This window comes from Phaeoacremonium minimum (genome assembly GCF_000392275.1).
Source record: "Phaeoacremonium minimum UCRPA7 unplaced genomic scaffold PA7_03_scaffold_129, whole genome shotgun sequence".
NCBI classification, from domain to species: domain Eukaryota; kingdom Fungi; phylum Ascomycota; class Sordariomycetes; order Togniniales; family Togniniaceae; genus Phaeoacremonium; species Phaeoacremonium minimum.
In genome coordinates this window covers 41,801-66,478 of record NW_006921036.1, presented here as the reverse complement: position 1 = coordinate 66,478, position 24,678 = coordinate 41,801, and the positions used below count along the sequence as shown (strand labels likewise).

Below are 24,678 nucleotides of genomic sequence, written 5' to 3'. Positions count from 1 at the left end.
CCGACTTCAGGCTAAGATTATCGACGATGTCTTCACGCCTAACCCATGAACTCTAACCCTCATAGTCAAGTCTGTCGTTCAAAGTAGTTCCCTTAGCCACCACCGAAGCCTGGTTGCCATTCTGAGCTACCGTGAAGACCTTGTTACAGTTCGTGTCATCGCCGGCTACGACGTCTATCCCAACCCATATCGTATCACCGGCTGCAAAGCCGGCATCAGTAATCAAGTCAACTGTTTCGGTTTGATCTGTGCCATATAACTGTCATATCAGAAATCTATCTTTGTGGCATAATTACTAGTTTAGAAGTTTACCAATCTCAAGCTTCCAATGACTCCAGTTGTCGCCCGATCGGGCATCCCAGGTGCGATCATTGGACATGACCTTGGGGTAACAGACAAATCCGCCACTATTGGTAAAGTTGACTTTCTGGATTTGGTACTTCGACATGGTATCGATAGCTCGGGTGATTCGATAATACAACTTATTTAATATTCTTTAGAAAATGTATATTGGTGCTATTAAGATAAAGATGTGATAGCCAGACCTGACTGAACTCAGGACAAGTCCACCTTTTTATACTTTTTCAATCGTATTTCCATATTAGAACATATTTCAGCCCAACTCCTACGAACCCTTTTCTGATGTCGGTATTGGAAATATCGGCCGTTGGTGTTAAAGGATGGGAAAGACATACGACGCATCTGTGTACAACTTCAGCCCGCCATCAACTTGTAATCAAGGTCTCTAGCAGTCGAAGCAAGGCGACGAGCTCAATGGCTCCCACACGCATCGACTGAGTGGCTTCGGTCAGGATGCTATCCAGGCCAGCCTCAGCTAGCCATCGGCAGGCCTAGGCCACGATAGACGGAGCAAGCATCTGGACAACATGCGGAATAACAGGTACGGCCTTTAATCTGACACCAGTATCACAAACACTCATGCATAAAAGCTAATTAAGCTTCAGAATAGCGTTAGTTGATTGATTTTCTGGCTTCTCCCTTGTCACTTCTATGTCTCAAGATAGTTCATAAGACTACCTAATGCCTCCATTGAGGAGAAACTGTTGCAATTCATTTTACCCTTTTATTCAAATTCTCCCAGAACTATGGACGGTCTGCATAAGTTTAAGCTTGTATTCTGTTAAATTAAAGATTATGAAATAGCTCTGAACCTCCATGTCAATTGAACAGGCTGGCTGAAGCCATATGTGGCTACTTTAAACAAAGCTGACAGCTACAGAGCCAGACAGTTGTAAACCCTACCAGGGCTTCCCCTGTACTTCTCTGAGCTTGTAGGTCCTCGGTACTGCGGGTTTGAGGATTACTTGCCACAGAGTCCGTGGCAAAGCTTATATGGATAGCGTTAGCGTCAAAGAATGATAAGTATCCTGAAGTTTTCGGTGAGTTTCATGCATTTTATAGGTTATTGACGAGAGTTGAGGTGTCTGGTTGTCAAATCAACCCGAATTCGGAAAGATCAAAACATGGGGTATTGCCTCTTGGCATCATACTGGGAAAATTCAGAAGAGGTGGCTCCAGCTACAATTTCTTTTGCCGCGTTATTCGGTTGCCATACACTGTCTCAGACGTGCATTTCAGCTTTCATGTGCAACCAACGACAAACATGCATACCGAAAGCCTCAATGCTAACGCTAAGGATTCGGGCTGCTTATCCTCAGTTAGCAACAATCTAAATCGCAAGTCGTGGACGATAATTTTAAATCTAAGCATTAACAAGGTACAGCGCTAAGGTAGAAGGAAGCATAAAGAATCCCACTGCTTCCTGTCTCAAATACATGAGCGTATGTAGATCAAGCCCTGTTGAGCGTGGCAGCAGCCGTTCGGTAGTCGTGGATGAGAACCAGCAGTTTCCAATGTTCGGACACCTGGCCTCCTCACACACGATGTGAATTGAGTGAAACATGATAATTAATTTTAAGGGTTGTTTTGGACGTATGACATGGTGGATTTTAATAGAATCAAGTCCAGGTGCATAACTCAGGATAACCAAATGAGCGTGCTGCTTTTCGGGAACAATCAATGACAATTGGGTAAAGTATTATGTCTAAGTTCAGGAGTAGGGAAAGATTTCGAAATCATGATCCAGCAATACAACGGAAATCCATTTTTAGAGCCGTATATGATTCCGTTGGTCTCCATTGCAGTCAAGACTCAATCACTTATAAAGCTCAGGGAGATGCTTCCCTACGTCAAGCTCGAATGGTCCATGTAACTCATAATTGGACAGCTCCAAACTCCTGTTGATGAGATATCCGGCTTGTTCAGTCGACGCAGCAGCGAGGTATCGTTGTCCCTCGTCGGCGAGATCCTTCAGTTCTGGCCGACTTGCCCCTTGCCTAGAGCTTTAATATTTGATATCTCTATGCTAGGTAGATGGCAATTCTTTGAGCAAGGTCATTGACAAATGCATCCATCGCATCGGTTGATTCAAATGCCTGATTGATCCAGCCGAGTCTCTCAGCATCAGCTCCAGTGGCATCGAATCCTGTAAGGAGGTATTCTAAGGCCCGCCCCGACCATTTCACAAATTACGTAGTTAAAAATAATCCTCACATAGAGAAAGTAGATTGATTTTGATCAAGAGGCCATCTACCTATCATTACAAATAAGAGGCTGCCGCCCCTGGTAGGTATATGGACTGTTTTGGTCATTACGAGAAACAAGGAGACAGGGTGAGAAGAAACGAATCAAAGAAAAATCCGAACGCAGTTCTCCCTCCTAAAAAGGAAAAAAGAAATCCAGTAATAACCCGAAACCATCTTAGCCGTCTCGAGAGACTCGAGACGCATGCGTTCGTTCCTACCTGTTAGATATGTGTCTGTTAGCGTTTGCCTTTGACATACGAAGAACCATGCGCGATAACAACGGACTTCTTGCTATCCTTCTTATCCTTATCCTTGCGGCTGTCATCCTTGGACGAGAACCATTTCGAAGACGAGCCGCCCTTATCCTTCCTGTCTTTTTTCCCATTGTCCTTCTGGTGGTGGTGATGCTGCTTTCCGCTTGCTGAGCCCTCAACGCTAACAGCCTCGCCTTCCTTGAAGATCTTAGCTGAAAGCCTCCGGCCCTTAAACTCAATCTTGTTTATGCGATTTATCATACGGAGTGCAGCATCTGTAGTGCTGAACATCATAGTCGCCCAGCCCCTTGGGTTGCGGTCCTTGTCAACGGGGATCGTTATCTCCACGATCAGGGCAGCATCATTGACGGCAGTGTCACGCAGCAACTTGTCTACGGCGGCCTGCGAGGCTCTCCTGGAGATCTCGCGAATGAGGACGCCGCGTTGTTCAGTGCGGACGAGGCCGCCCGGCGGGGCGGTGGGCGCCAGACCTGCGGGCTGATGCATTCCAGGAGGATCAGTGTAGGTGCCATAGTAATCACTTCCACTTCCGGAAGCACCACTAGTGCCGTATGAGTATTGCTCAGTCGAAGGAGCCGGAGAGTACCCATAGTATGATGGCGACTGCGCATAGCTGAACGAGGGTGGCATAGAACTAGGCGGAGCCTGTGAGTAGCTTGCTGACATTTCATAGCTCGAGGTCCCGGGATAGTTATAATGCTGATCTGGGCTTCTCAGATAGGCGAGTCCGGGACTCATACTGGCTGTTGTATAGGTTCCCTAAAGAGCAAGCATTAGTTCTACCAAGAGCTTATGTAGTGACAGTGGTCTATTGACCGATGCAAGGGGTCGGACTACGACCATGACATACGTAGCTATTATTCGAGATATTTGACAAAGATGACGAATCAAACTGCGGAGTCTGGGACCACGAGCTCGTGTCCCCAACACTAAAGGCAGGAGACCGCGGAACCTCTGGACAGCCTTGTTCGCCCGACACTCCTCCATCAGAGGGGCCAAGCTTGATGTCGCGTATCTTGACGGGGCCGGTCTTGTTGCGACCATCAGCAATGAGAGCTCTCCCATTGAACTCACCGCCGTTCAACTGATCTTTCCGGCACGTTAGTATCTCAGTGTGGCGGAAATGTTTGCTCAGGGGTCCCCGGTGCATAGAATCGGAAACACCATACCAAAAGCCGCATTAAAGTTGTCCAACCCACGGACGCGCACCCATCCCGAAGTACTCTTCGGGAAGATTTCCACATGGTCTACGGTGCATTTTTGACGGACAAAGTCTTTCAATTGTTGCCAGGATGCGTTAAATGGTAACTGTGGAAAGCCGATCAGCATGCATTTCTCCTTGGCATCTGCCTTGCATTGCAGGAATATCGTCATATAGGACGAACTGACATTAGAAATTGGTATATAGTAGACTCCTGTCTCACTTCCGGGTGGGACAACATCCCGGGGCGATTGTGGAACGGACATCGTGGATCGGGAAGCCGCTTCTAGAACGCTTCAGGTGATTGGGGAGTTGTGGTTCCAGGAATCCGGTTCAGAATGTAGCTAGCCGGTCGTACGATGGAGATGAGCAGGAAATCCTCAAGTTCTGAGTATATAGTTACACACAAAGTGAATGTTGGTTCTATATGCCTGCCTGCAATATTGCTCGCTTGCTTCAAGGTTGAACCAAGGAACCGGTATGCGAGAGATCAGGGTCATCCATGTTTATATCGACAAAAATACAGCAAGATGAGCCATTCATCAACCTCCTCAACTGCACCTTGTCGATTTGGGATAAGAAGCGTGTCAAATACGGTAACTTTCGCCGATTTCAGATCACATCCGTGCTGCTCGCCATACAGAGCTCCACGACTTCCTCATCTCGTCAGAGGCTGACTTACCAAGACCAAGTCTAGCATCTCCATTGAGCAGAATGGCAATCACTTTCAATGTGACTCTGCATTTGGACGTGGCTGTTTGATAGTGACTCGGAAGGAGATCGGGTGAAGCTACATCGCAGTCTGCATAGAGTTGCATAAGGCGCGGGCCGATATAAGGTTTCGTGGACACGGTTTTCGGCATTGCGGTCAGATGAAAGACATTCTCGAAGTGAACAAGTATATATTCTGTGACGACTACCTCTTGTGTTGAGGTTTGCTCAACCTGCAGATGCTGTGATATTGCTCATTGTCCAGTGACACGCTGCGATATTTCGATGAAGAGAGACCTGGGGTTTGATACACGGTACTTAAAAGTGAACTTTCATGCAACCCGGTTGTTGGATTGTACCCTAACGCAAGATTCTGCGGCTTTGACCCGGGGGCCGTCAGCCGCTCAGCCGGGGTCATGGATGCTGCATTATGGTTGGTGATGTGCCAGACCAACAGCCGCAGATGCAAGGGTAGGACTCACGTTTGACAGATGCAAGCCTTTGCGAGTGGGATGTGTTATTGACAAAAGCTCTTTCTGTGCTGCTCAAAAGAGATGAGCTTGCGAATCTCTGCAACCTTACGTACTCAATCGTGACGTAATGGCATAACTCAGTCTTTCAAGCTGAGACTGTTCATCAGAGGAAGAGTGGATTGCAGTACAAGACCAGGATCCATTATGACTTGTACGGCCGTCAATGATACCCTAAGATGGATATTTTATTTTAGCATATGCTGAGTATATGCTCTCCCCGCACTGGTCATTGGCTTTTCCCCATACCGCTCCAATCCAACAACACAACTTCCGAGCCTTTGGGCATGCCCACTTACAGTTTTGACATGGTCATCGAAACTGCAAGAGGGTCTGGCCATTCTCGACAGGTCATTTTTCGTGGCAGTCTGTCCTCCTTTTCGCTGCACTCTGCAGCAAGTGAGACTTGTCGTACGATATCTGAACGCGTGCGGAAATTGCTTGGTTCGAATTGTTTGCTAAGATCCCCAAACGGGCGTACCATTTCCCCGGGATTCGAGCCCTGCTAGCCCTTGTAATACGGGAGCTTAAGCACAGACGGGTTGGAAAAGCTCGGATATATCCAAGCATGCATATCAAGGGCCTGTATCCCTCTTGAAATGGAATGTGTCATCCAATCGGCTCGCTTCGTCGTCATACTCTCCTCCGTCAGAGCCTTGATCAGACCTACTTGCTTGATATACGTCCAATAAAGACTCTTCTGTGCGGGCGGCGCTATGCAAGGTGCTGTATTGTTTCTCCTCCCACGGTACAGCCTCTTCGTCGGAATCTACAAGCGATGCAAGAAGGTAATTCTTGGTGTCCGAGAAGAAAAGAACGCCAGGCTCCGCATCCCTCAAGTCAAGCCAGAGGGCTTTTGATTTGCCTGTCATTTGATCCATTGATAGCTGTGAGGTGAAGTCGAGCGGTTTAGGTCCCTCCGTCAAGGGGTCCCATACAAAAGCAATGCCCTGGTACATGTCGCCCTCACATCTAATTAACAAGGTCTCCCGGATTGACGGATGCCATGATGCCATAGATATGTTCCCATGAAACATCAACACGGCTCGAAGCTCGGCGGCTGAAAGGTCCCAAATCCACAATGTACTGGGAGATTCTTCTAACCGTGTAGCTAGTAGATTAGAGGACGAGTCGAATGCCAACCAAGAACAGCCACTTTTCGTATCTGCATTGTTACCTGGTGGTAGGGCGGGAGGAGAGACTGTTTGAGCGGCTCTGACGAAGCTATGACGAGCCCCTCCTGCAGAGTTTGTGATATGCTCTTGCCAAACCTACAGGGCTCTAGTGTTAGTGCAGCTTCGGAGGCCAATCATGTACAAATGCGAGAGCAAACTTTACCTGTAGGGTCTCTGAAGGGGCGATGCCGCCGCCCGGATGCTGAAGCCTCATGGCTTCACTGACAGTATCCACATTCAGTAAGCTTATGCATCTGCTGTAGTCAGCAATGGCCAGGCGCCCGGCCACTGGAGAGAATTGCATGAGTTTTACGCCTGCGCCAAGCTTCGCTTCGGCGGCGGCGGCGGCAGGTTGATTCTGCGGCCCAGACCAGACTTTAAAGAGGTTACCGTCAGCAGTGTAGAACAGGACCCTGTGGCCCTGACCAGCGGAATCCCAGATTGCCAGCCATCGGTTATCTGGCGTCCAGATGATGCCCTGGGCATCGACTGTATCCGGGTACCAGGATCTCTGGACCTCTCTGGTCACGGGACGGTGTATGCTAACAACATCTTTGCCAGCTACACGTGTCATTACGGCCAAGTGCCCTGTGTCTCCCCTGAATGAATAACCTTTGCGTGCAGTTGTCGCTGCCCAAAACTTGGGGTTGCTGATCTCTGTGGCATTCGAAGACACAAGGTTGTAAATTGTGAACTTCAGCCCAAGAGATGTGCAAACACAAACTTCAGTGTCTGTAGGGCCAAATGCAATGAAAGCAGGCTTGGCACCTGGCGGCGTAGGATTTCGTAAAATTGCTCGAAAGGTGCTCTCAACCGCAGAAATCACGACAATTTGATCGGCTGCAGCAACCAGGATCAAGCGGGATGTCGGAGACCATGCCATAGCAAGCAAGGGGCCAGAGAAATCCTGTGGAAGCTTGATGACATTGATAGTTTCCAGAGATGCAACTTCCCGAACATTGATGCTCAGGGAGAGCAACGTGGCCACGTATCGCCCATCTGGGCTTGGAAGACACGATGGCGAGGCTATCCAGATCTTTAGCGCATAGGTTTCGGCCGATTGGAATAAGCGATGTTACCCTTGAAACTTCTTGAGAAGCGCATGTTTATGTCCGGAAGGAGAAGCCGGAGGATAATGATGCTTGATACGTCACGGAGAATGCACGTTCTGTATGACTGGTCATGTTTTCCCCTCGGAAGTTGCCAGTATATTGTTCTTGCTTGGTGATGGAAGAGCGTGGGATGAATAGATCCGGCGATGCGTTGTCGAAGCACACCGGTTTCAACGCGTTTAATGTTGTTCGTCGTAGCGTTTCTGCGAGTACGGTGTTTATCCACTGCCTAATTTGGTCTAGGCCCCGACTCTTGAGTGTGTAGCCCCGCAGGTCGCCTAGCTCCGAGTCACAGTGCCTTGTTCGGCCGCGGGGTGGCGGCGATTTGGGTAGGCTATCCAACCCGCCACTGGCCGGTGCTGCTTACTCATTTGTCTGGACTGAGAGCCAAGTGAATCACAACCAATTCTTTACATCATTCTGTCATGGTGAATATATTCAGAGCGTTAAACGGCATACGAATCTCCTTACAACTCCACTGATTCAACCTTTACCAGCAACCAACATGGTGAAACGCTCTTACTAGTCGCATTGCATTACATTATCGGATCGAAGTGCTTGAGCCCCTGCGATGTCTGCATACCCCTAATCGGGATGCCTGAGAGACATGGCAATTGATTGTGCAACAGGCCCATCCTTCTTTCAGCTGTTTCTGCAACAACTGCGCTAAACAAGCTTGAAAGTGCCACGATGTATCTACGGTCCGCTGCACGACGGAGCGCGCTACCTTCTCGGCCTCATCGGTTCGGGACGCTGCAGGTAGCCGTGATAGCTGCAGGTAGCCGGCAGTCGCGGGGTGTAGCTTCAACTGGACTGGCTCACGAGGATCTGTCAACATTACCCAATCCTCCATCAACCGCTCCTGCTGCAATGGCTCGCCGAGAGCTCATCAAGAATGCCAAACCCTTCTCCCACTTTCTCACCGATACTTTCAACCGGCAGCATGACTACCTCCGTATCTCACTAACGGAGAAGTGTAACCTTCGGTGCGTCTACTGCATGCCCGAAGAGGGCGTGCCTCTGTCTCCGCCGAAGGAGCTTTTGACTACCCCGGAGATCGTCTTACTCTCCTCGGTCTTCGTCTCTCAGGGTGTGACGAAGATTCGGCTGACAGGAGGCGAGCCGACTGTTCGGCGGGACATTCTACCGTTGATGCAACAAATCGGAGCTCTTCGATCCCATGGCCTTCGGGAGCTTTGCATTACCACCAATGGCATCTCACTCCATCGAAAGCTGGAGGGCATGGTTGAAGCTGGTCTGACAGGGGTCAACCTCAGCCTGGACACCCTAGACCCATGGCAATTCCAGATCATGACGCGGCGGAAGGGTTTTGATGCCGTGCAGAAGAGTATCAACAGGATTTTCGATCTCAATAAGGCCGGTGCTGGTATCAAGTTCAAGATCAATAATGTCGTCATGCGAGGAATCAACGACCGGGAGATCATCGACTTCGTGGAGATGACCCGTGAAAAGAACGTAGAGGTCCGGTTCATTGAGTACATGCCCTTTGACGGCAACAAATGGAATCAAGGCAAGATGTTCACGTACCAAGAGATGTTAGACCGCATTCGCGAGAAATATCCTACTCTGGAAAAGGTTCGAGACCACAAGAATGATACGAGCAAGACGTGGCACATCCCTGGCTTTGCTGGACGAGTTGGATTTGTCACCAGCATGACGCATAACTTCTGCGGAACCTGCAACCGCCTCCGAATCACCAATGACGGAAACCTCAAGGTCTGCCTTTTCGGTAACGCGGAGGTCTCTCTGCGGGATATTCTTCGCAAAACTAATGACGACGAGCCTATCGACGAAGAGGCCTACCAGAGGATGAAGCAAATACTGCTAGACCAGAGGCAAGCGCTCCCTACTTCTGACAAGCCACTCATGCTGGCACCGAACTCAGAAGAGCTGCTGGATGTGATTGGCATGGCGGTGAAACGGAAGAAAGAAAAGCATGCAGGTATAGGGGAGCTGGAGCACATGAAGAACCGACCCATGATTTTGATAGGTGGGTAGTTCCCTTTTTGTCACATGATGGGACGAGTCAGACAGAACTGCATTCGGCAGAGCATTTTACACAGCATCGCTGGCGTTCTAGGTTGCATTATTGGCTTGCGTTATGACGCTTCATGAGAGAGGCATTGGATGGTATCAACTAAGGCTATGATAGACCGGATGCCGACCTTACAACTTAAGAATGATACTCGTAATAACTGGGGGCCAAATCGCCCAGCCAGTGCCACATCGACACACATGCTCTACAGGCTGCCGTTCCCAACTTATGGGTCTGCGCTCGGCTCGAACCAAGCACGCCTGTTTTCAACAATGAACAGCTGTCTCCGCAAGGACGAGGATGATGAGCCGAAACTCACTCATGTGTCTGCAACTGGTGCCGCCCACATGGTATCTATACATTCTAAGACACCTACCACTCGCACAGCCAAGGCTGTGTGCACTGTTGTATTCTCTGACTCCACCGCCCCGCGCCTCATCCAGGAGAACCAGATGAAGAAGGGTGACGTCCTGGGAGTTGCACGCATTGCAGGCATAATGGCTGCGAAGCGTACGCCTGACCTGATCCCTCTGTGCCACCCGATTGCGCTTTCGCACGTAAGTGTTGACCTTGAGCCGAGTGTCGAGGCCAGACCAGAAAGTGGCGTTCAGCCGGTTGAGAAAGGGGGGAGGGCAGATGCAGAGGATGGAGGCAATGGGGCCCCGACGGTGTCCAAAATTCAGATTGCGGCAATCGTCACATGTGATGGGAAGACTGGGGTCGAGATGGAAGCATTGACGGCGGCCTCAGCGGCCGCTCTCACAGTGTATGATATGTGCAAGGCAGTAGACAAGGGGATGCGTATTGAGGGCTTAAGGGTGGTGTTGAAAGAAGGAGGAAAGAGTGGGAGATGGGTCGAGGGAACGAAGACAGACTGAGCCCTCATAGATAGGTAGTGGCACGCATTATGGAATACTACCTCTTTATCTTTGAAAACATTCCGTTTCATCACATTGGTCTTGATCATGGCGAGTTAAGCAATGTCAGCCTCTAGTGTTACATACATTTCCGAATTGCGATGTTTCTTCCCAATTTCTTTTGTCACTATATATCACTCATGGCAATACAATTGAGACATTTGACCAGCCATTAACATACTGAACAAGAAGGGCTTGGTGTTGAGGGGAAATTGACCCCGTCCCAAATACACGTGTGCTTCATCCATGATTGTGTGGCTTTCACCCACAGTCGAGACCAATTGATGAGAATTTTATTCTAACATCACAGGTGCTTATGGAGAGTACCGTACTACCTTTAGATGGAAACGCAGATGAGAACCCACGAAGAGCTGAAAAGGGAAGGAACGAGCGAAGCAGGTCTAATCGAGGAAGGCACCAGGTACAGAATGGGAAGCAGCACGCATCAAAATAGGAATTCCAACCGGCAGCCCGAAATGTAGCTCCTTCAACAACGACAACAATACATATACTTAAGCTTCCTGGCAGATAAAATCTTGTCGAAACCCCCTTCATATCACGAAACGACAATCGCCCTACCCAATTTTTAGTCGGAAGAAGGCTTTGAGGACTTCTGCCACCCGGCCATCCCCTCGGCGAATAAAGCGGCGGTGAAAATTGAGTCTACTGATCGACACTGGAGCCAGGTCGTCTTGAGAAGACGGCGAGCTCAGATGTCGTCAGGAATCGCCGCCGGCGTCCAATGGATGCGCGAGATGCGGCTCAATTATCTACCTCGATCTCGATTGGGCAATGGCTGGTCCTCCCTTCCGCATAGCGGTCCGTCAAAACCAAAGTTGGTAGTCGCTGGCATGACGATGGCCCACTTTCAGTGCGTTGAAGTAAAGAGACAGAACCGAGCTTGTCGACGGACGCACGGGCCTTTGCCTCCCTAGGCCAGAGTCCGCCGTGGACCCTGACTTCGTAAGAGAAACTCACCAGAGTCAGTTTTTATTTTTCAAAAGAGATCGGATTGGACGGCCGACTGTCGCATGGCGCCAGGAGCCAATGGTAGCTCGACGATAAGACCATCGGCGCCAACCAACCAGGTCGTGCATCTTCATATTAAGCCTGCAGGGATTGTGCAGCGATACCCGAACCGTCATGCACCGGAGGCACGAGCTGAAATGGCAAGCCCAGCAACAGCAACAGACAAGATATGGCAGTCAAACAGACATGTTGAGGGGCGGACGCACAGCCTCACGTACCCCAAGGTGTGGCAGTTATCACTGAGAGTATCTGGTCGCTGATAACAACCATGCGGTGAGGCTCTGTTTAACGTGAAATGCCGTGAACAGTGGTGTCTATGGTTCGTCTGTCCACACGAGAAGCCTCACATCCCCGGCTACAACCCTGCAAAGGCGGCTGGGCTATGAAAGTTTGTGGGACCGTGCTGCAACCAATGGTCTTTCTCCAAAAGATAAACCCATACGAGTTGTCGGAGAAGATGCGACGGCAAGCCTAACTAACAATCGAGATCCATTCCTCTTTGCTGCTTTGAGTTCACTTTTCAGTGACGATTTGGCCGCACCGATGGTGGGCCGAAAAGGACCAGCCGGCTGTCCCCGTCCCCCGATGGTCTCCCCAGACACGGCGATTGTGCTGCGTTTTGTTCGGCGTGTTCACGGTCAGCCAGCGGCCACTGTACGTAATAGTACACCTGAAAGAGGTATGTGGTCGTGTGCTGTGGCAACCAAGGCAACCTAACACGGCCGAGGATGGATACTGAGGGAAAACGGACTTGACCGACGACCATTTTGGCAAGTCCAGCACGAGGTGGAGCACTGAATTTCAGTTGATCAACAGCACCACCCTTGGTTCCCGCCGCCAACGAGTCAGGCCCTTGCCTTTTACTACTGCCACCGCGGAGTTCTTAACACCAGGCACTGGAAGCTGTGACGACAAGCGCAAGCCCCTGATCTTGTAGATCTCGAGATCTGTCTGCCTCGGGCAGGAGTGACGAATCTTCAAGGTAAAGACCTACCAAAACAGCATTCAGGGGACCAGGCTGTTGTAATGCGTGAGACTTTCAAACACGCCAGACTGGGATTTGGGGGTTCTTCCGACAACGGAGAAATTGGCAGTGTTCATGCTAGAGGCGCAGCTCCTGAAGAGATGCACTGCACAAGGATGTTGTTGAATCACTACTCTACTTGCTTTGTGCTCAACTCGGTTGCACTTTGTTGAATTCGGTACATATCTGCCATATCATGACATACGTTAAAATGAGGAGCTGCCGGAGCTTAGAAGGACGTCCGCTGGACCTTATCAGTTCACCAAGGCCTCTGGCATGAAGAGGGTTTGGCGCACCTGTGGTCTCGGAACAATATCGCCTGACGATCCCAGGATCGTTCTCGGGTTGGGTTGGCCGCGAGCCGGCCTTCTGTAATTAGGGCGACTCGAGGCGACTTACTCGCAGGTGTCTGGAGACTCTAGACCTTGGGTCCCATAATTGGCGGCCGTGTAAGTCGAGTTGAACCAGGCCTCGAAGGTAGCTTCTTGTCTTTAGCCTTGGGACGGCGATGGCACCTTCACCGCAAGAAACAATCAATAGTAGACGGTCGACTGTTAACCCCCAGATTGCCCGCCAAATAAGACATCGTCGCTGCCACCCCCCAGCTGCAAGACCTCGCGAGGTGAAGGGAAGAGAGGAAGGATCAACTGTCAGCCATATTGCTGCAACCCCTGCAAAGAAGCGATCAGAGGACGAAACAGGTGGCGGGCAAGTGTTCCGGTGTATTAGTGCGACCTGGTTCTTACTGGCCATCTCCGATCGCATCCATCCATCCATCCATCTTGGAGGTGTTGGGCCGCTTATACCAACCAGTCTACCACCACCGCTTCGCATTTCTCAGGCGACCTCTTAAAACTCTCTCCAACCCAGTCTACCTGCACCATCCATACACAATTCGGTCACCAAGATCCAGATACTGCAGCCTGCAACTTTGCCGTGCTTATCGTCCCTTGACACGGTGGCTTCCGTTGTGGCGTCGTCCAAGTTGCCGAGTCCCGCCGCTCTTACTCGCCTGTCGCCTACCTACCTACCTTAGGTACTGGCTAGCCCATGTCTGGTCCCACGGCCCTCCCGCCAACGAATTGCCGCTATCTATTTCCGCTTTACGCAGCAACATCCTACACCCAGCACCCAGCACCCAGCACCCAGCGGGCGAGCCAACCTGAGCCACCCAGTTAGTTATCTACGCCTCTCGCCGCGTTATCTACGACCCAGAACCTTACACCGTATTCTTCCTCCTAGCATGAACTGCTAGCGGTGAAACCTGTCGCAGAGAGTTGCTTCATCTTTTTGTTTTTTATTCAATACCTATTTGGCGGCCCCTCGAACCCGGCAGCTTGGTTGCTGCTCGAAATTGTCTTATCACAGGCTGTACCCTGTGTTTTTGATCCCGACGTCGGTTGTCGCGCGACTCGGTCGCAAAAGCAGACTGGAGAGACCCACGCCCCTGGGCGAACCCCCACTGCTGCCACCCTCCCCCCCCAACCTGAACCCTCGAGTCTCGCTCCTACTTCACCACAACTCGTGGATCTCACGATCTGCGATAACAGGATCGCGGACCTGCCGCGACAATGGCCATGGCTGACCTAGTAATGCCTCGTCTGCCTGACCAGCACACAACTCCCTTCTATCAGGCGGCCGCACCCTCGCTGCCACCTGCCTACCAGCCACATCATGCCTACAACAACCCTCAGATCTCACCTCTGAGTACCTCGAATAGCACTTCGCCAACCTCTCCCAAGGCCTATCACACTCGGCAGCTACGTCCAATGTACATGCCCGCCGTCCTACGACCGACCGAGTTTCCCTCCAAGTCATCGACCGCGAAGCAGTCCCCGTCGGCAGAGACCGAAGACGACGACGATAAGGCATTGCGATCCAGCAATAGCTTCATAAGCCTGGCTGGACTGAGCGCACTGGGACGCTTGAGCCGACGATCTACTGGCGATAGTGGCAAGTGCATGGGTGGTGATTGGAATCTCGACTTATTCCCCAAGGTCAATGCGCTACCGAAGCGGGATCACTGGAAGGTACGCACGGTGCAAGCATCCCTAATTGTCTCAGACACCATAACCATGTGTTGCACTTCATTTTCCCGACGTTGTCATTGAAGAATCCAGGACTAATTCAATTGTCTGCAACAGCCCGACCAAGAAGCCACTGTCTGCGACGAGCCGACATGCAAGCGTTACTTCAGCTACTTCATCCGCCGCCACCATTGTCGGCGCTGCGGCAATATCTTCTGCGACTGGCACTCTTCGTATGAGATTCCCCTCGACGAGCACGCAAACTACAACCCACGAGGGACACCGAGCCGAGCGTGTGCCCATTGCTACGCCGAATTCAAGACCTGGCGCAGTCGCACCAACAGTCAGGCGTCTAGCGATACGTCTACTCAGAACGGTCACGGCAGTGCGACGACACCCACCAGCCCAATTGTCGCCTCCCCGACCGCCTGCGGGAAGAACGGTGCGCCGAAAGTGCCAGATGCTGCCCTGAGTGTACCCCGAGATTGGAATTGGAGCACATTTTGAGAGTATTACGACGAAATCGCTCAACCACGACTCTCAACCAAAGATTTACGTATGACAGATGGCTTTTCCTGCCCATCAACTACTGTCGGACGCAAATCTCCGCCGACAGAGCACGAGATTACTACTCCGGGCGCCCTGTCAATGACAAGGCTATCCCGAGATGATTTTATGACGATACGGCCAGAACGAAGCGAATACACAAGACGGGATAGAATTGAAGATATAGATAGACCAGAGATTCCCGGATAGACCAATGCGTCTATTCAACACGATTCTGCTTTCCACCCGACAGCTCCGCCGACCTGGACACCACTTGTCCAACACCCAGAATACGTTCTGCCTCACACGCACACGACTATACGTTTGTTGTTATGCCTGGCACGCACCTGGCATACACCCACCTACAACATCCACCTCATCATCACCACACCTAGGATGGCTTGGAAAATCAGCTCTGTGTGGCGGGCGATGTCAGCTCCACCGACAATAGCCGATCCGCGGCCAACCCCTCCGAACTAGAATGTCAGCGTTCAACCAACCCAGACCCGAAATCCGAACGGATCCCTCGGTCTGAGGAGTACCCTATCTCTCTGTTTTCCTGCTTTACCTTGCTTTGCTTTATGGGCAGCGTCGGTGTTCCCGGTTTAAGTTATTGAATTTCCAGGCTGGCGGTGGAATCTCTGGTTCATCCTGCTTTTTCCCTTTGGCCAGGCGTTTGCTAAAGACTAGGAGAGGAGTGGTCGGACTTTTTTTTTCTGTTCTAATTTACTAATTGCCACGAGGGCGGGACGATTTTATGGAGCTGTGATGTACGGTACAAGCTCGGAATCTGGGCTCTGGGTCTATTTCCCCTCCCCCCTTCCCCAACGACAACCGACCTGCTTATCCCAGGCATTAAATGGCCGCACTGGATGGTGGGTTGCCCGCAAGGATGGATGGAGTCCTCTTATCAAATGCAGTAACCCGAGGTTGGCGGACCCGGGACCAGGTTCTAAATTATTGATGGCCCTGACGAAGAAAGAAGGATGGATGAATGTACAGTCATCATTGTACCTTACGTCGCTAGATACCTTTAGGCCAGAATGACGAGAGCAAGGTTGCTGAAGATTTACCATATGACTTGCAGCACGCTGTACCGTGATGCACGCACCGTCCATGTGTTCCTTCTTAAACTGCAACCAATTACCATGGCCTTGTCACACGCAATACGTACCAGATGACAGCACGTTCGTCGAGACAAAAGTCTCACTCGACGCACTTCTTACATCAGCGTCTCTCACATGCCAATACGACAGACAACCAGACAGGGGCCTCGTAAGGCTGAGAATTGAGCCTCTGTTAAGGAAAGTTTCTTATTTCTCTATTCATCATGTACAGGCGACGCCCACGGAGTCAGCCGTTACTATATACATTTTGCTTTGACGAACTTTGCGTCAAAACGTTCGGGTCCGACTCGCCCATCTAAACTACCAAAAGCCAGGTGAAAGTGCACGCCAAATGCTCAAAATGCTCACAAGAAAAAACACAGTGTAAGGAACCATCCATTTTGGGACGTGCAAGGAGCGTCAGCCCGCCTTCTTTCTGAGCCGTTTCCGTGCCTCTCTATAGCCGTGCTGTGCACACTACGCGTTTGCATTTCAAGTCCCCTTTTTGGGACGATGTCTCCCGGATTCGTATCTTCGCCATCCATACCCTAGACACCAGAGACCAGCGGCATCGCCGTTCGTCTAATCACCCCGAACCTAATGCCGGCTGACCGTCTTCTTCCCGTTGGCCACCGCGACGACCGTCTCGGTCTCGCCGTACACCTCGCGCCTGATGCCCGTGGCCGCGTCCCAGCCGGCCTCCTCCGCGACGTGCAGGTGGCTGCTGGGCCGCCGCGCCTTTGCGCTGCCCTTGCCGCTGCGGGCGCGCTTGGACTCGGCGCTTGCGCGCTTCAGGTAGCTGGCGATGAAGAAGCTGACGAACAGGTACGTCAACGGCGCGAGATACAGCACGTTTAGCCAGATGGCGAACGTCTGGCCCGTGGTCGTGATGCAGGGCAGTACGCGCTGGCCGTAGGTGGTGGTGATGCTGTGTGCGTCAGACGACGATCCTCCGGCGGTTGGATGGCCCACGGCGCCGGCGCCGAAGACGAGCCCCTTTAGCCCGTCGAGGAGTCCGCCGGAGGGAGCTGCGTCAGTGGTGGCAGCGGAGCCTGTTGATGCTTGGTTGACGCTCACGACGACCGGGACGGTGTAGCTGACAAACGAGTGTGCCATGGCATATGATGCGCCGACGAGGAATTGGGTGATTTGCAGGGAGGTCAGAGTGCGCTTGACCAGTATCGGCACACGGATGTTGAAAGCCGTCAGGGTGTAGTATGTGTACTGTCATGAGGAGTTAGTTTCCTTGTGCTTATGCCTGGGTAGCTGCTGGGAGACAGCTAATCAAGGGTAGGAGTTTACCATCATCGCATGAATGCCGGAATTGACAAACACAAACATCCAGATCGGGGCGGACATGTATCGCATGCCAGCCCACATGCACATCATTGCACCGGCGTGGTGGTACGTCTGCAGTGTCGAGCTGAGCTTGCCCTTGGCCAGGATGATGAATGTGTCCAGCACCTCGTAGAACTTGCTAAGATAGAAAATCCAGCCGTAGAACGCGAGGCCCTCGTTCCAGATCCGTCCCATATCATTGCGACTCGGCAGCCCGTCTGCACCCAGGGAGACAACGCTCGACAAGCTCGTCCACGCACCGCTGTTCTCGTCGTAGTCGGCAGCCTGGCCGAGCCCGCCCGGTCCATTGAGCTTGCACGCGCTGTCGACGAATCCAGCCAGACCGTCCGGTCCCAGCGGGTTTACCATGCTCCGGCGCAGTGTGCCGAACATGCCCACGAAGGTCCACGCTGAGTATACGGCCAGGAAGACATTGTGAAGGACGACAAACGCGAAAAAAGGGCGGGTCTTGCTAATAGGCCAGGGCTTCTTGCCGGTGGACGTGTTGTACTTGTTCAGCGCCTTTGCGGTGATGGCGTACAGCGCCGCGATTGTTATGGGCACCTTCGGGTCGAGGGCGGCCTGGTAGATGTGGTCCGGGATGAGGAACGGCGGGGCGGAAGGTGCAGTGTTCGGCGCCGGCGGGGGGATGAACGCAGGATTGGCGCCCGGAGGGAAGGTGAACAGCGACGGCGATGGCAGGCTGCCAAAAACGGGGAAATCGGACGCCATTGTGATATGTGTGCACGAAGAAACAATGGCGGAACGCGTGATGGATGAATTGAAGCCGGGAAACAGCCTGGAGGACCTCGAGAAAGAATTTGGAAGGGGCGCACGCGCAAAAAGCTACTTTTAAGAAAGTAGCTTCAACGGTGACGCAGAAGCCCTCAACAAAATTTGGGGCGGTTTCGAACGGCCTGCCGAGGCGACTACGGAGCCCAAGCAAGCCCAGGAGCTAACGTCAAAGGCTTCACACGCGACTGGCTACCCGCTCGGGAAGGGTCTCGAAACAGCCTCGGCGGTATATTGTATATTGGGGGAAGGCTGCTAGAAAAAGATATGAAAGAGGAAATGGCGAGGAGGGTAAGGAAAGTATTGGCCCTCGTATCTCTCAGGACAATGTGAGGGACAAGAAGAGCGGACGACGAGCACAGGAAAATCGATGACGAACACTTAAGAAACAGGTTCCAAGACTTTGGAGAGACTGATGACCCGGCTTGAGCGGGCATTAATAGAACGACCGGATATGAAGGAAGCTCCCGGCCATGACAGGACCGTCAATCGACCATCAATGCGGGTGGGCAGGCCCCAGCGGGCTCCTGGATGGAAAAACAGCTCCATCACGTCAAGCCGTGCATGTTGACATTCCGAGCGCAATCACCGGTCTATGGCACACGTAGTAACTCGACTCCTACCTCGCTGTATATTCCTACCTTGGCCCTGCACCCCATCCTGTTCGGGCAGCACAGTTCGGCTTCTGGTAGTCTGCTGCGGTTGGCCTGGACCACCGGAGTGATACACCCACTGGTGCTCTATCAAAGCTTGACACGACGCAGGATGCAGACCACCTCGTCTTTGCGTGATGATGAGTACTGTATCTGCGTCTTCTCGAACAACATGTCCCTTATCTTGCCTGTGACAGAAGGTAGCACCAAGTAAGATCTGACTGCATGTGTGTAGCCTATGGCAGACCGATGCCATTCACAAGACGTTCATTCCCGGGGTGTGGCGTCATTCCCAATGTTTCTGCAGATGTTCAATGTCGATTCACGGCCACCGGTAGGGTCGGACTGAAGTCTGATGTTTTGTTGGGAGTGCCGCTCAGCGGGAGACCAATGAAGGCTGAGACCCAGATCGGCCCCTAGTCTCAGCGTGTAAGTGCCGTCCGACCGTGGCACATGCCGCGCCCCGCGGTGCCCGAATCTTCATGTCGATGGAGTTCTCATGAGATTGGCCTGATGGGGAATTAAAATGAAGTCTAGCCAGACCTCATCTAATTATGGATTAGCTAGCAGGGCTGATTAGTCTGGATATGCGAATGCAAGGCTGATGAACCTCGTAAACCTCGAATTAGGTGCCAAAAGGACATTTGACTTTTCATTGAAACGCACTCTTAACCCCTCCATCGAACCGTGAAATCTCGTAGCGAATTTCGCTCCGAAGCATTCGAACCCCAGGTCTGGGTCCTTGCCAAGGCTGGGCCAGTCCCGCCCTACGGCAGCACGCTTCGCTGGACGTACTACGCAGTACGTATATGACCTGCTGCCCCGCAGGACCCTTTTTCTCAACAAATTCGGCCTCCCGCTCAGATTTGCCTGATACACTCAGATTTCCGAGGCTCGAAGCTGGGATCCGCGATATTGTGTGGGTCGTCACATGTCAAAAGTTTGCGGTGTATTCACTTGCCTAATCTGGCCCATTTTCGTGAGGTTTGCGAACACGAAGATGCCCCTTTGTGCACCTGGTATGCGACGGATAATACAAGGCTTCGTCGCATCTCCAAAAGTGTTGGGGGCTTGACGCCAGACGGGTCACAGCCGCAACGTGGGTGTGTGGCTGAAGTAAAGAACGGTATAAGAGCCTAGTAGAACTCGTCTCGGTCGTTCCACAATGCCAGGAAATTTATTCCCGACCAAAGGTGAAGTTGGACACCTTGGGTTGTAAGACATGCAGCCTGAGCTCCTTTACTGGAGCCTCTCATATACTGCATGCCCCAGTGTGATCTGATGGTGACATCTGAAGAGCTCTCCTAGGAAGCTCAGAATAGGAAGGGAATACTACTCTCCTCCGTTACAACAGGCTATTCGCTGTGAGGGGCCGAGTAGCAGCAAACTGGTTCTCGCGCAGTCAATGCGATGTAATTCGTTGCAGTGAAGTGAAGAGGATGAATGGTAGTCGGGAGAGGTGGTGATGTCTTTGCTTCTCGATGTCGGACTTCAGGTCTTGCCAAATCGAAGAGGCTCTGTCAGATGCTTATCATGTGCTGACGCCCAGCATCTTCGAATCTGGGGAAGGAAGGATCGAATACCGAGGTCCACAGGGGATGCATTCCGCACCTTCCACACCATCTTGCTCTATATTACTCTCTAATCAATCGTGTTGCCCGTTCCCCGCACAACACAGCAGTTATGCTGCATCCTACTCGCAGAAATTCCCTCCTTTGCAGTAGACTCAAAACCCAGTAGCCAATGCCGTGTAAGACAAAATTCTATGTCTAACTTGACATAATGTGAGTAATTTCATATCGCCTCTGGTAAAGCGTGGAGGCTATGTATGGCCTTCCTTGGTTTAGATTCTTACTACATATTCAATAGGCGTTGACTGCGCCGGGGGTATCTAAGACCTTGCCAGATCTGGGAGAGCGGACGCAGCTAAATCGATAGGCCGGCAGCCCCGGAATCATCCCGCGTCCGCAACATCGACTTTCGGGTCTCTTCCGTGAGGCACATGAAGCTCGGATGTAGAACATCATGAATCCAAGCCAACCCCAATACCCCAGAGTTCATGTTGGTGTGCACCTAGTGTTAGTTTAGATGCGGGGGTATAACTGCCGATCATGGCGCCATCATAGTCTTCCAAGTAGTTCATCAGGAACAGCTCAACTCCACGCCGAGCATTGTTGTCATAAAAAGTATAGCTTCTAGAGTTCCCCGCTGCGGCGGCGGCCGCAACCTCATAAAACTGATGCATGTGCCGCTCGGCGGACACTTGGCCATAACCTCATATCTATAATACCTCTGACCCGAATTTGTCTCATAGCATGCACTAGTCTGCTGGCAAGTCAACATTCAATATGGGTTCCGTAGAGGTGGCATCCTTTCCAAAGCCTCCTGCCTTGCAAGACCCGCCCTCCGATGGCTTTTACAATGAGACGCAATGGGAAGTGCTCATGGCCCTGATGGACGCGGCCATCCCGTCTATTGTATCGCACTCCGCGATGACCGACAAGTTCAACCAAATCAGCATCCCGGATGGCCGCTTTCAAAGCAATTTCAAGAAGATACAGGACACTATGGTTGAACCTCCAGATCTGGAGTCATTCCAAGCATTCCTCAAAGACAAGCCGTCGGATCTTCCCGCGTTTCGACACCATGCTATAAGAACATTGAGTACAGTCAGTGACAAGATGAGACAGGAACTGGGCGGAGTCTTATCCTTGCTGTCGTACGTACCAAAATCATGAATCTGTGTGATTGCATGGACTGACAAATGAGCTCGTAGAACAAAGGCCGGTGCCTTCATCCTCACAGGACACTGCGTTCCATTTCACCAGCAACCTGCTCATGTTCGAGAGTCCATCCTCCAGGGCTGGCGTACATCGTGGTTCTCCAAGATCCGCGTCCTCGCCAAATCAGTGAGCACCATTGCTCAGCTAGGCTGGATACAAACCGCGCCAATCTTCCGCCAGGTGAGCGGATATCCAGATGTGCCCGTGGGATGGAAGGCTGGTCCACACTTCGAGTACTCCTTCCTCCAGTTCCCAGGAAGCGCGAGCCCAGAAGCAGTGGAGCTCGAGACCGACATCGTCATCGTGGGTTCCGGATGCGGTGGTGCCGTGTGCGCAAAGGTGCTTGCCGAGGCGGGCCACCGCGTGCTCGTGGTAGACAAGGGGTACTACTTCCCACCAACGGCGCTACCAATGCCGCAGGAGGCCGGCGCGCGTTATCTGTACGAGAACCAGGGCTTCGTTAACTCGGCGGACAGCAGCATCGTCGCCGTGGCGGGCTCGACCTGGGGCGGCGGCGGCACCGTCAACTGGAGTGTGAGTCTACAGACACAGGGCTACGTGCGGAGGGAGTGGGCCGAGGAGAAGGGCCTGTCGTTCTTTGCGACGCAGGCGTTCCAGGACTCGCTCGACCGCGTCTGCGAGTTCATGGGCGTCCGAGACGATAACGTCCGGCAAAGCCACAGGGGCCAGGTAGTGCTGGATGGCTCGAAGAAGCTGGGCTGGCATGCCAAACCGCTGCCGCAGAACAGTGGCGGTAGCGAGCATTACTGCGGCCATTGCCATCTGGGCTGCGGCAGTTCGGACAAACAAGGACCGGCAGTGAGCTGGTTACCTGCGGCGGCGAGAGCTGGTGCCGAGTTTCTGGAGGGCTTTCAGGTTGACAAGGTCCTCTTTGACAAGTCTAGGAAAGCCACTGGAGTTGTCGGTAAATGGACGTCAAGAGATGGGAATGGTAGCGTTAGTGGTTCCCTAGACCAACGTACCCGTAGACATGTTACGATAAAGGCGAAGAAGGTCATTGTGGCATGTGGCTCTCTCTGGTCACCAATAGTCCTGCTGAAGAGCGGTTTGAAGGTAAATGCCCTATTACCAAGCAGTGTTGCATCTCAAGACTAACAAAAACTAGAATCGTCACATTGGAAGAAATCTACATCTCCATCCTTGTAACTTTGCCGGAGGGTTCTACAAGGAGGACGTCAGACCATGGGAAGGCAAGTACACGTTCTGCGGTTTCAGCATGCGGGACTTTTCAAATCTAACACCCTCCTAGGGGGTATTATCACAAGTTACTGCTCCAGCTTCGAGAATATCGATGGCCATGGACATGGTACGAAGCTTGAAGCTACCTGCATGGTTGTGAGTAATCTTCTCCTAGACTCTGTCGCGAATTGAGTACTGACCGCGGTGATATTTAGCCGTATGCAGTCCTCGCCAACTTCCCATGTCCCAGTGGTCTTGACTTCAAGCTCTCCGCAATGCGTTACCGCCATTTTGACGCCTTCATCTCACTGACCCGCGACCGCGATTCTGGCAGCGTCCACCTAGACCCCAAGGGCGAGCGGCCAATTCTCGATTACACTCCATCGGCGTTCGACCGTGCACATTCTCTTGAAGGTGTAATAGGGCTCTGCAAGCTTCTCTACATCACAGGAGCCGTAGAAATCCGCGCCTTCCTACCGGGCGTGGAGCCTTTCATCCGCAAGGACGCTTCCACGCCAACCTCTAGTATCAATGAGCAAGTGACAAGATCCGATAAGGCGATGGAGGAGCTAGACCTCGGGATTAGCGACCCGGCCTTCATGGCATGGCTAGATCATGTTCGTGCGGTTGGCAATGCGCCCCCGACAGCAATATTTATCTCTGCTCATCAAATGGGAACTTGTCGGATGAGTAGTCACCAAGGTGACGGAGTTGTGGATGCGAAGGGAAGCGTCTGGGGCACAAAGGATCTATATGTTGCCGATGCAAGCGTATTCCCCAGCGCGAGTGGTGTCAATCCGATGGTAACTACCATGGCCATTGCTGATTGGATTGCAAGAGGTGTGGTCCGGGATTTGAAAACCTAAAAAGATATTATTCCGCAAGTAGTGCCTTGTTTGTTCGATGTTATCGTGAAATAGCGGATTTGTATATCTTTGTGATACCATTTAAAATTGACCGTCATATCTCGTCCATTCGATCATTGAGCTTGGGAGCTTACTCTTCTGACAAACCAATCCTCAAATGAGTCTAATCCTGGCGCTGAACAAGCATTATCTTAAGCTTAATGCACGCCGTAGGCTAAGCTTCTTTAATGGCTAACCCTTGACGTTAGTCTGTGCCAAATCAATCCAGATGGTCCAATTAATGGGCGCTTGTCAGATCTCTACGGCACAGCCTCTTAAGAACCTCCCTGAGACGGGCATTTATTCACTGGCTGCCTGAATGCTACCAACTTCTCAATCAAGGCCAGCGTCATCAGCTTTCTTGCCTCTGGACTCGGCACTGCTAGCGACTCACAATTTCTATCATCATGGCAAACGCCAGAGAAGAAAAACATGCGATGCTCATCGACGATTCCGTACCTATCGATGCCGCAGGTGTCGCGCCGGTTAACGACCGTCGAGGTCGCGGCGTTCTTGGTGTCATCAAGTCAATTGGGCGAAGTCGTAAGCCGTAAGTCGATTGAGAAATCCTTTCAATATCAAACCACATTCTGGAGCATTACTGACCTTGCGCTGTGGGACTAGTATCATGATGATAGTGCTCATCACTATGTTCTCCGATACCGTCTTTCGATATTGCAAGATAGACAAGG

The 24,678-nt window shown here is 51.8% G+C and overlaps 5 protein-coding genes across 5 annotated transcripts; 3 read left to right on the top strand and 2 right to left on the bottom strand.

The window, feature by feature from the left end:
- Nucleotides 1-2,842: 2,842 nt before the first annotated feature.
- Nucleotides 2,843-3,511, bottom strand: UCRPA7_1723 (hypothetical protein; the record flags this gene model as incomplete). Its single annotated transcript, XM_007914302.1, has 1 exon — nt 2,843-3,511. One exon carries the CDS (start codon nt 3,509-3,511, stop codon nt 2,843-2,845), a length of 669 nt encoding a protein of 222 aa, XP_007912493.1.
- Nucleotides 3,512-8,480: 4,969 nt separating this feature from the next.
- Nucleotides 8,481-9,629, top strand: UCRPA7_1722 (putative molybdenum cofactor biosynthesis protein 1 b protein; the record flags this gene model as incomplete). The annotated part of the gene is made up of 1 exon (XM_007914301.1): nt 8,481-9,629. The coding sequence occupies one exon, from the start codon at nt 8,481-8,483 to the stop codon at nt 9,627-9,629; it is 1,149 nt and encodes a 382-aa protein (XP_007912492.1).
- A 309-nt stretch (nt 9,630-9,938) lies between these two features.
- UCRPA7_1721 (putative molybdenum cofactor biosynthesis protein 1 b protein) lies at nt 9,939-10,660 on the top strand (the record flags this gene model as incomplete). Its single annotated transcript, XM_007914300.1, has 2 exons — nt 9,939-10,223; nt 10,559-10,660. 2 exons carry the CDS (start codon nt 9,939-9,941, stop codon nt 10,658-10,660), a joined length of 387 nt encoding a protein of 128 aa, XP_007912491.1.
- A 6,252-nt stretch (nt 10,661-16,912) lies between these two features.
- UCRPA7_1720 (putative gns1 sur4 family protein) lies at nt 16,913-18,385 on the bottom strand (the record flags this gene model as incomplete). The annotated part of the gene is made up of 2 exons (XM_007914299.1): nt 16,913-17,539; nt 17,618-18,385. 2 exons carry the CDS (start codon nt 18,383-18,385, stop codon nt 16,913-16,915), a joined length of 1,395 nt encoding a protein of 464 aa, XP_007912490.1.
- A 3,061-nt stretch (nt 18,386-21,446) lies between these two features.
- Nucleotides 21,447-23,947, top strand: UCRPA7_1719 (putative long chain fatty acid oxidase protein; the record flags this gene model as incomplete). The annotated part of the gene is made up of 5 exons (XM_007914298.1): nt 21,447-21,817; nt 21,875-22,955; nt 23,008-23,044; nt 23,152-23,237; nt 23,297-23,947. 5 exons carry the CDS (start codon nt 21,447-21,449, stop codon nt 23,945-23,947), a joined length of 2,226 nt encoding a protein of 741 aa, XP_007912489.1.
- Nucleotides 23,948-24,678: the final 731 nt, after the last annotated feature.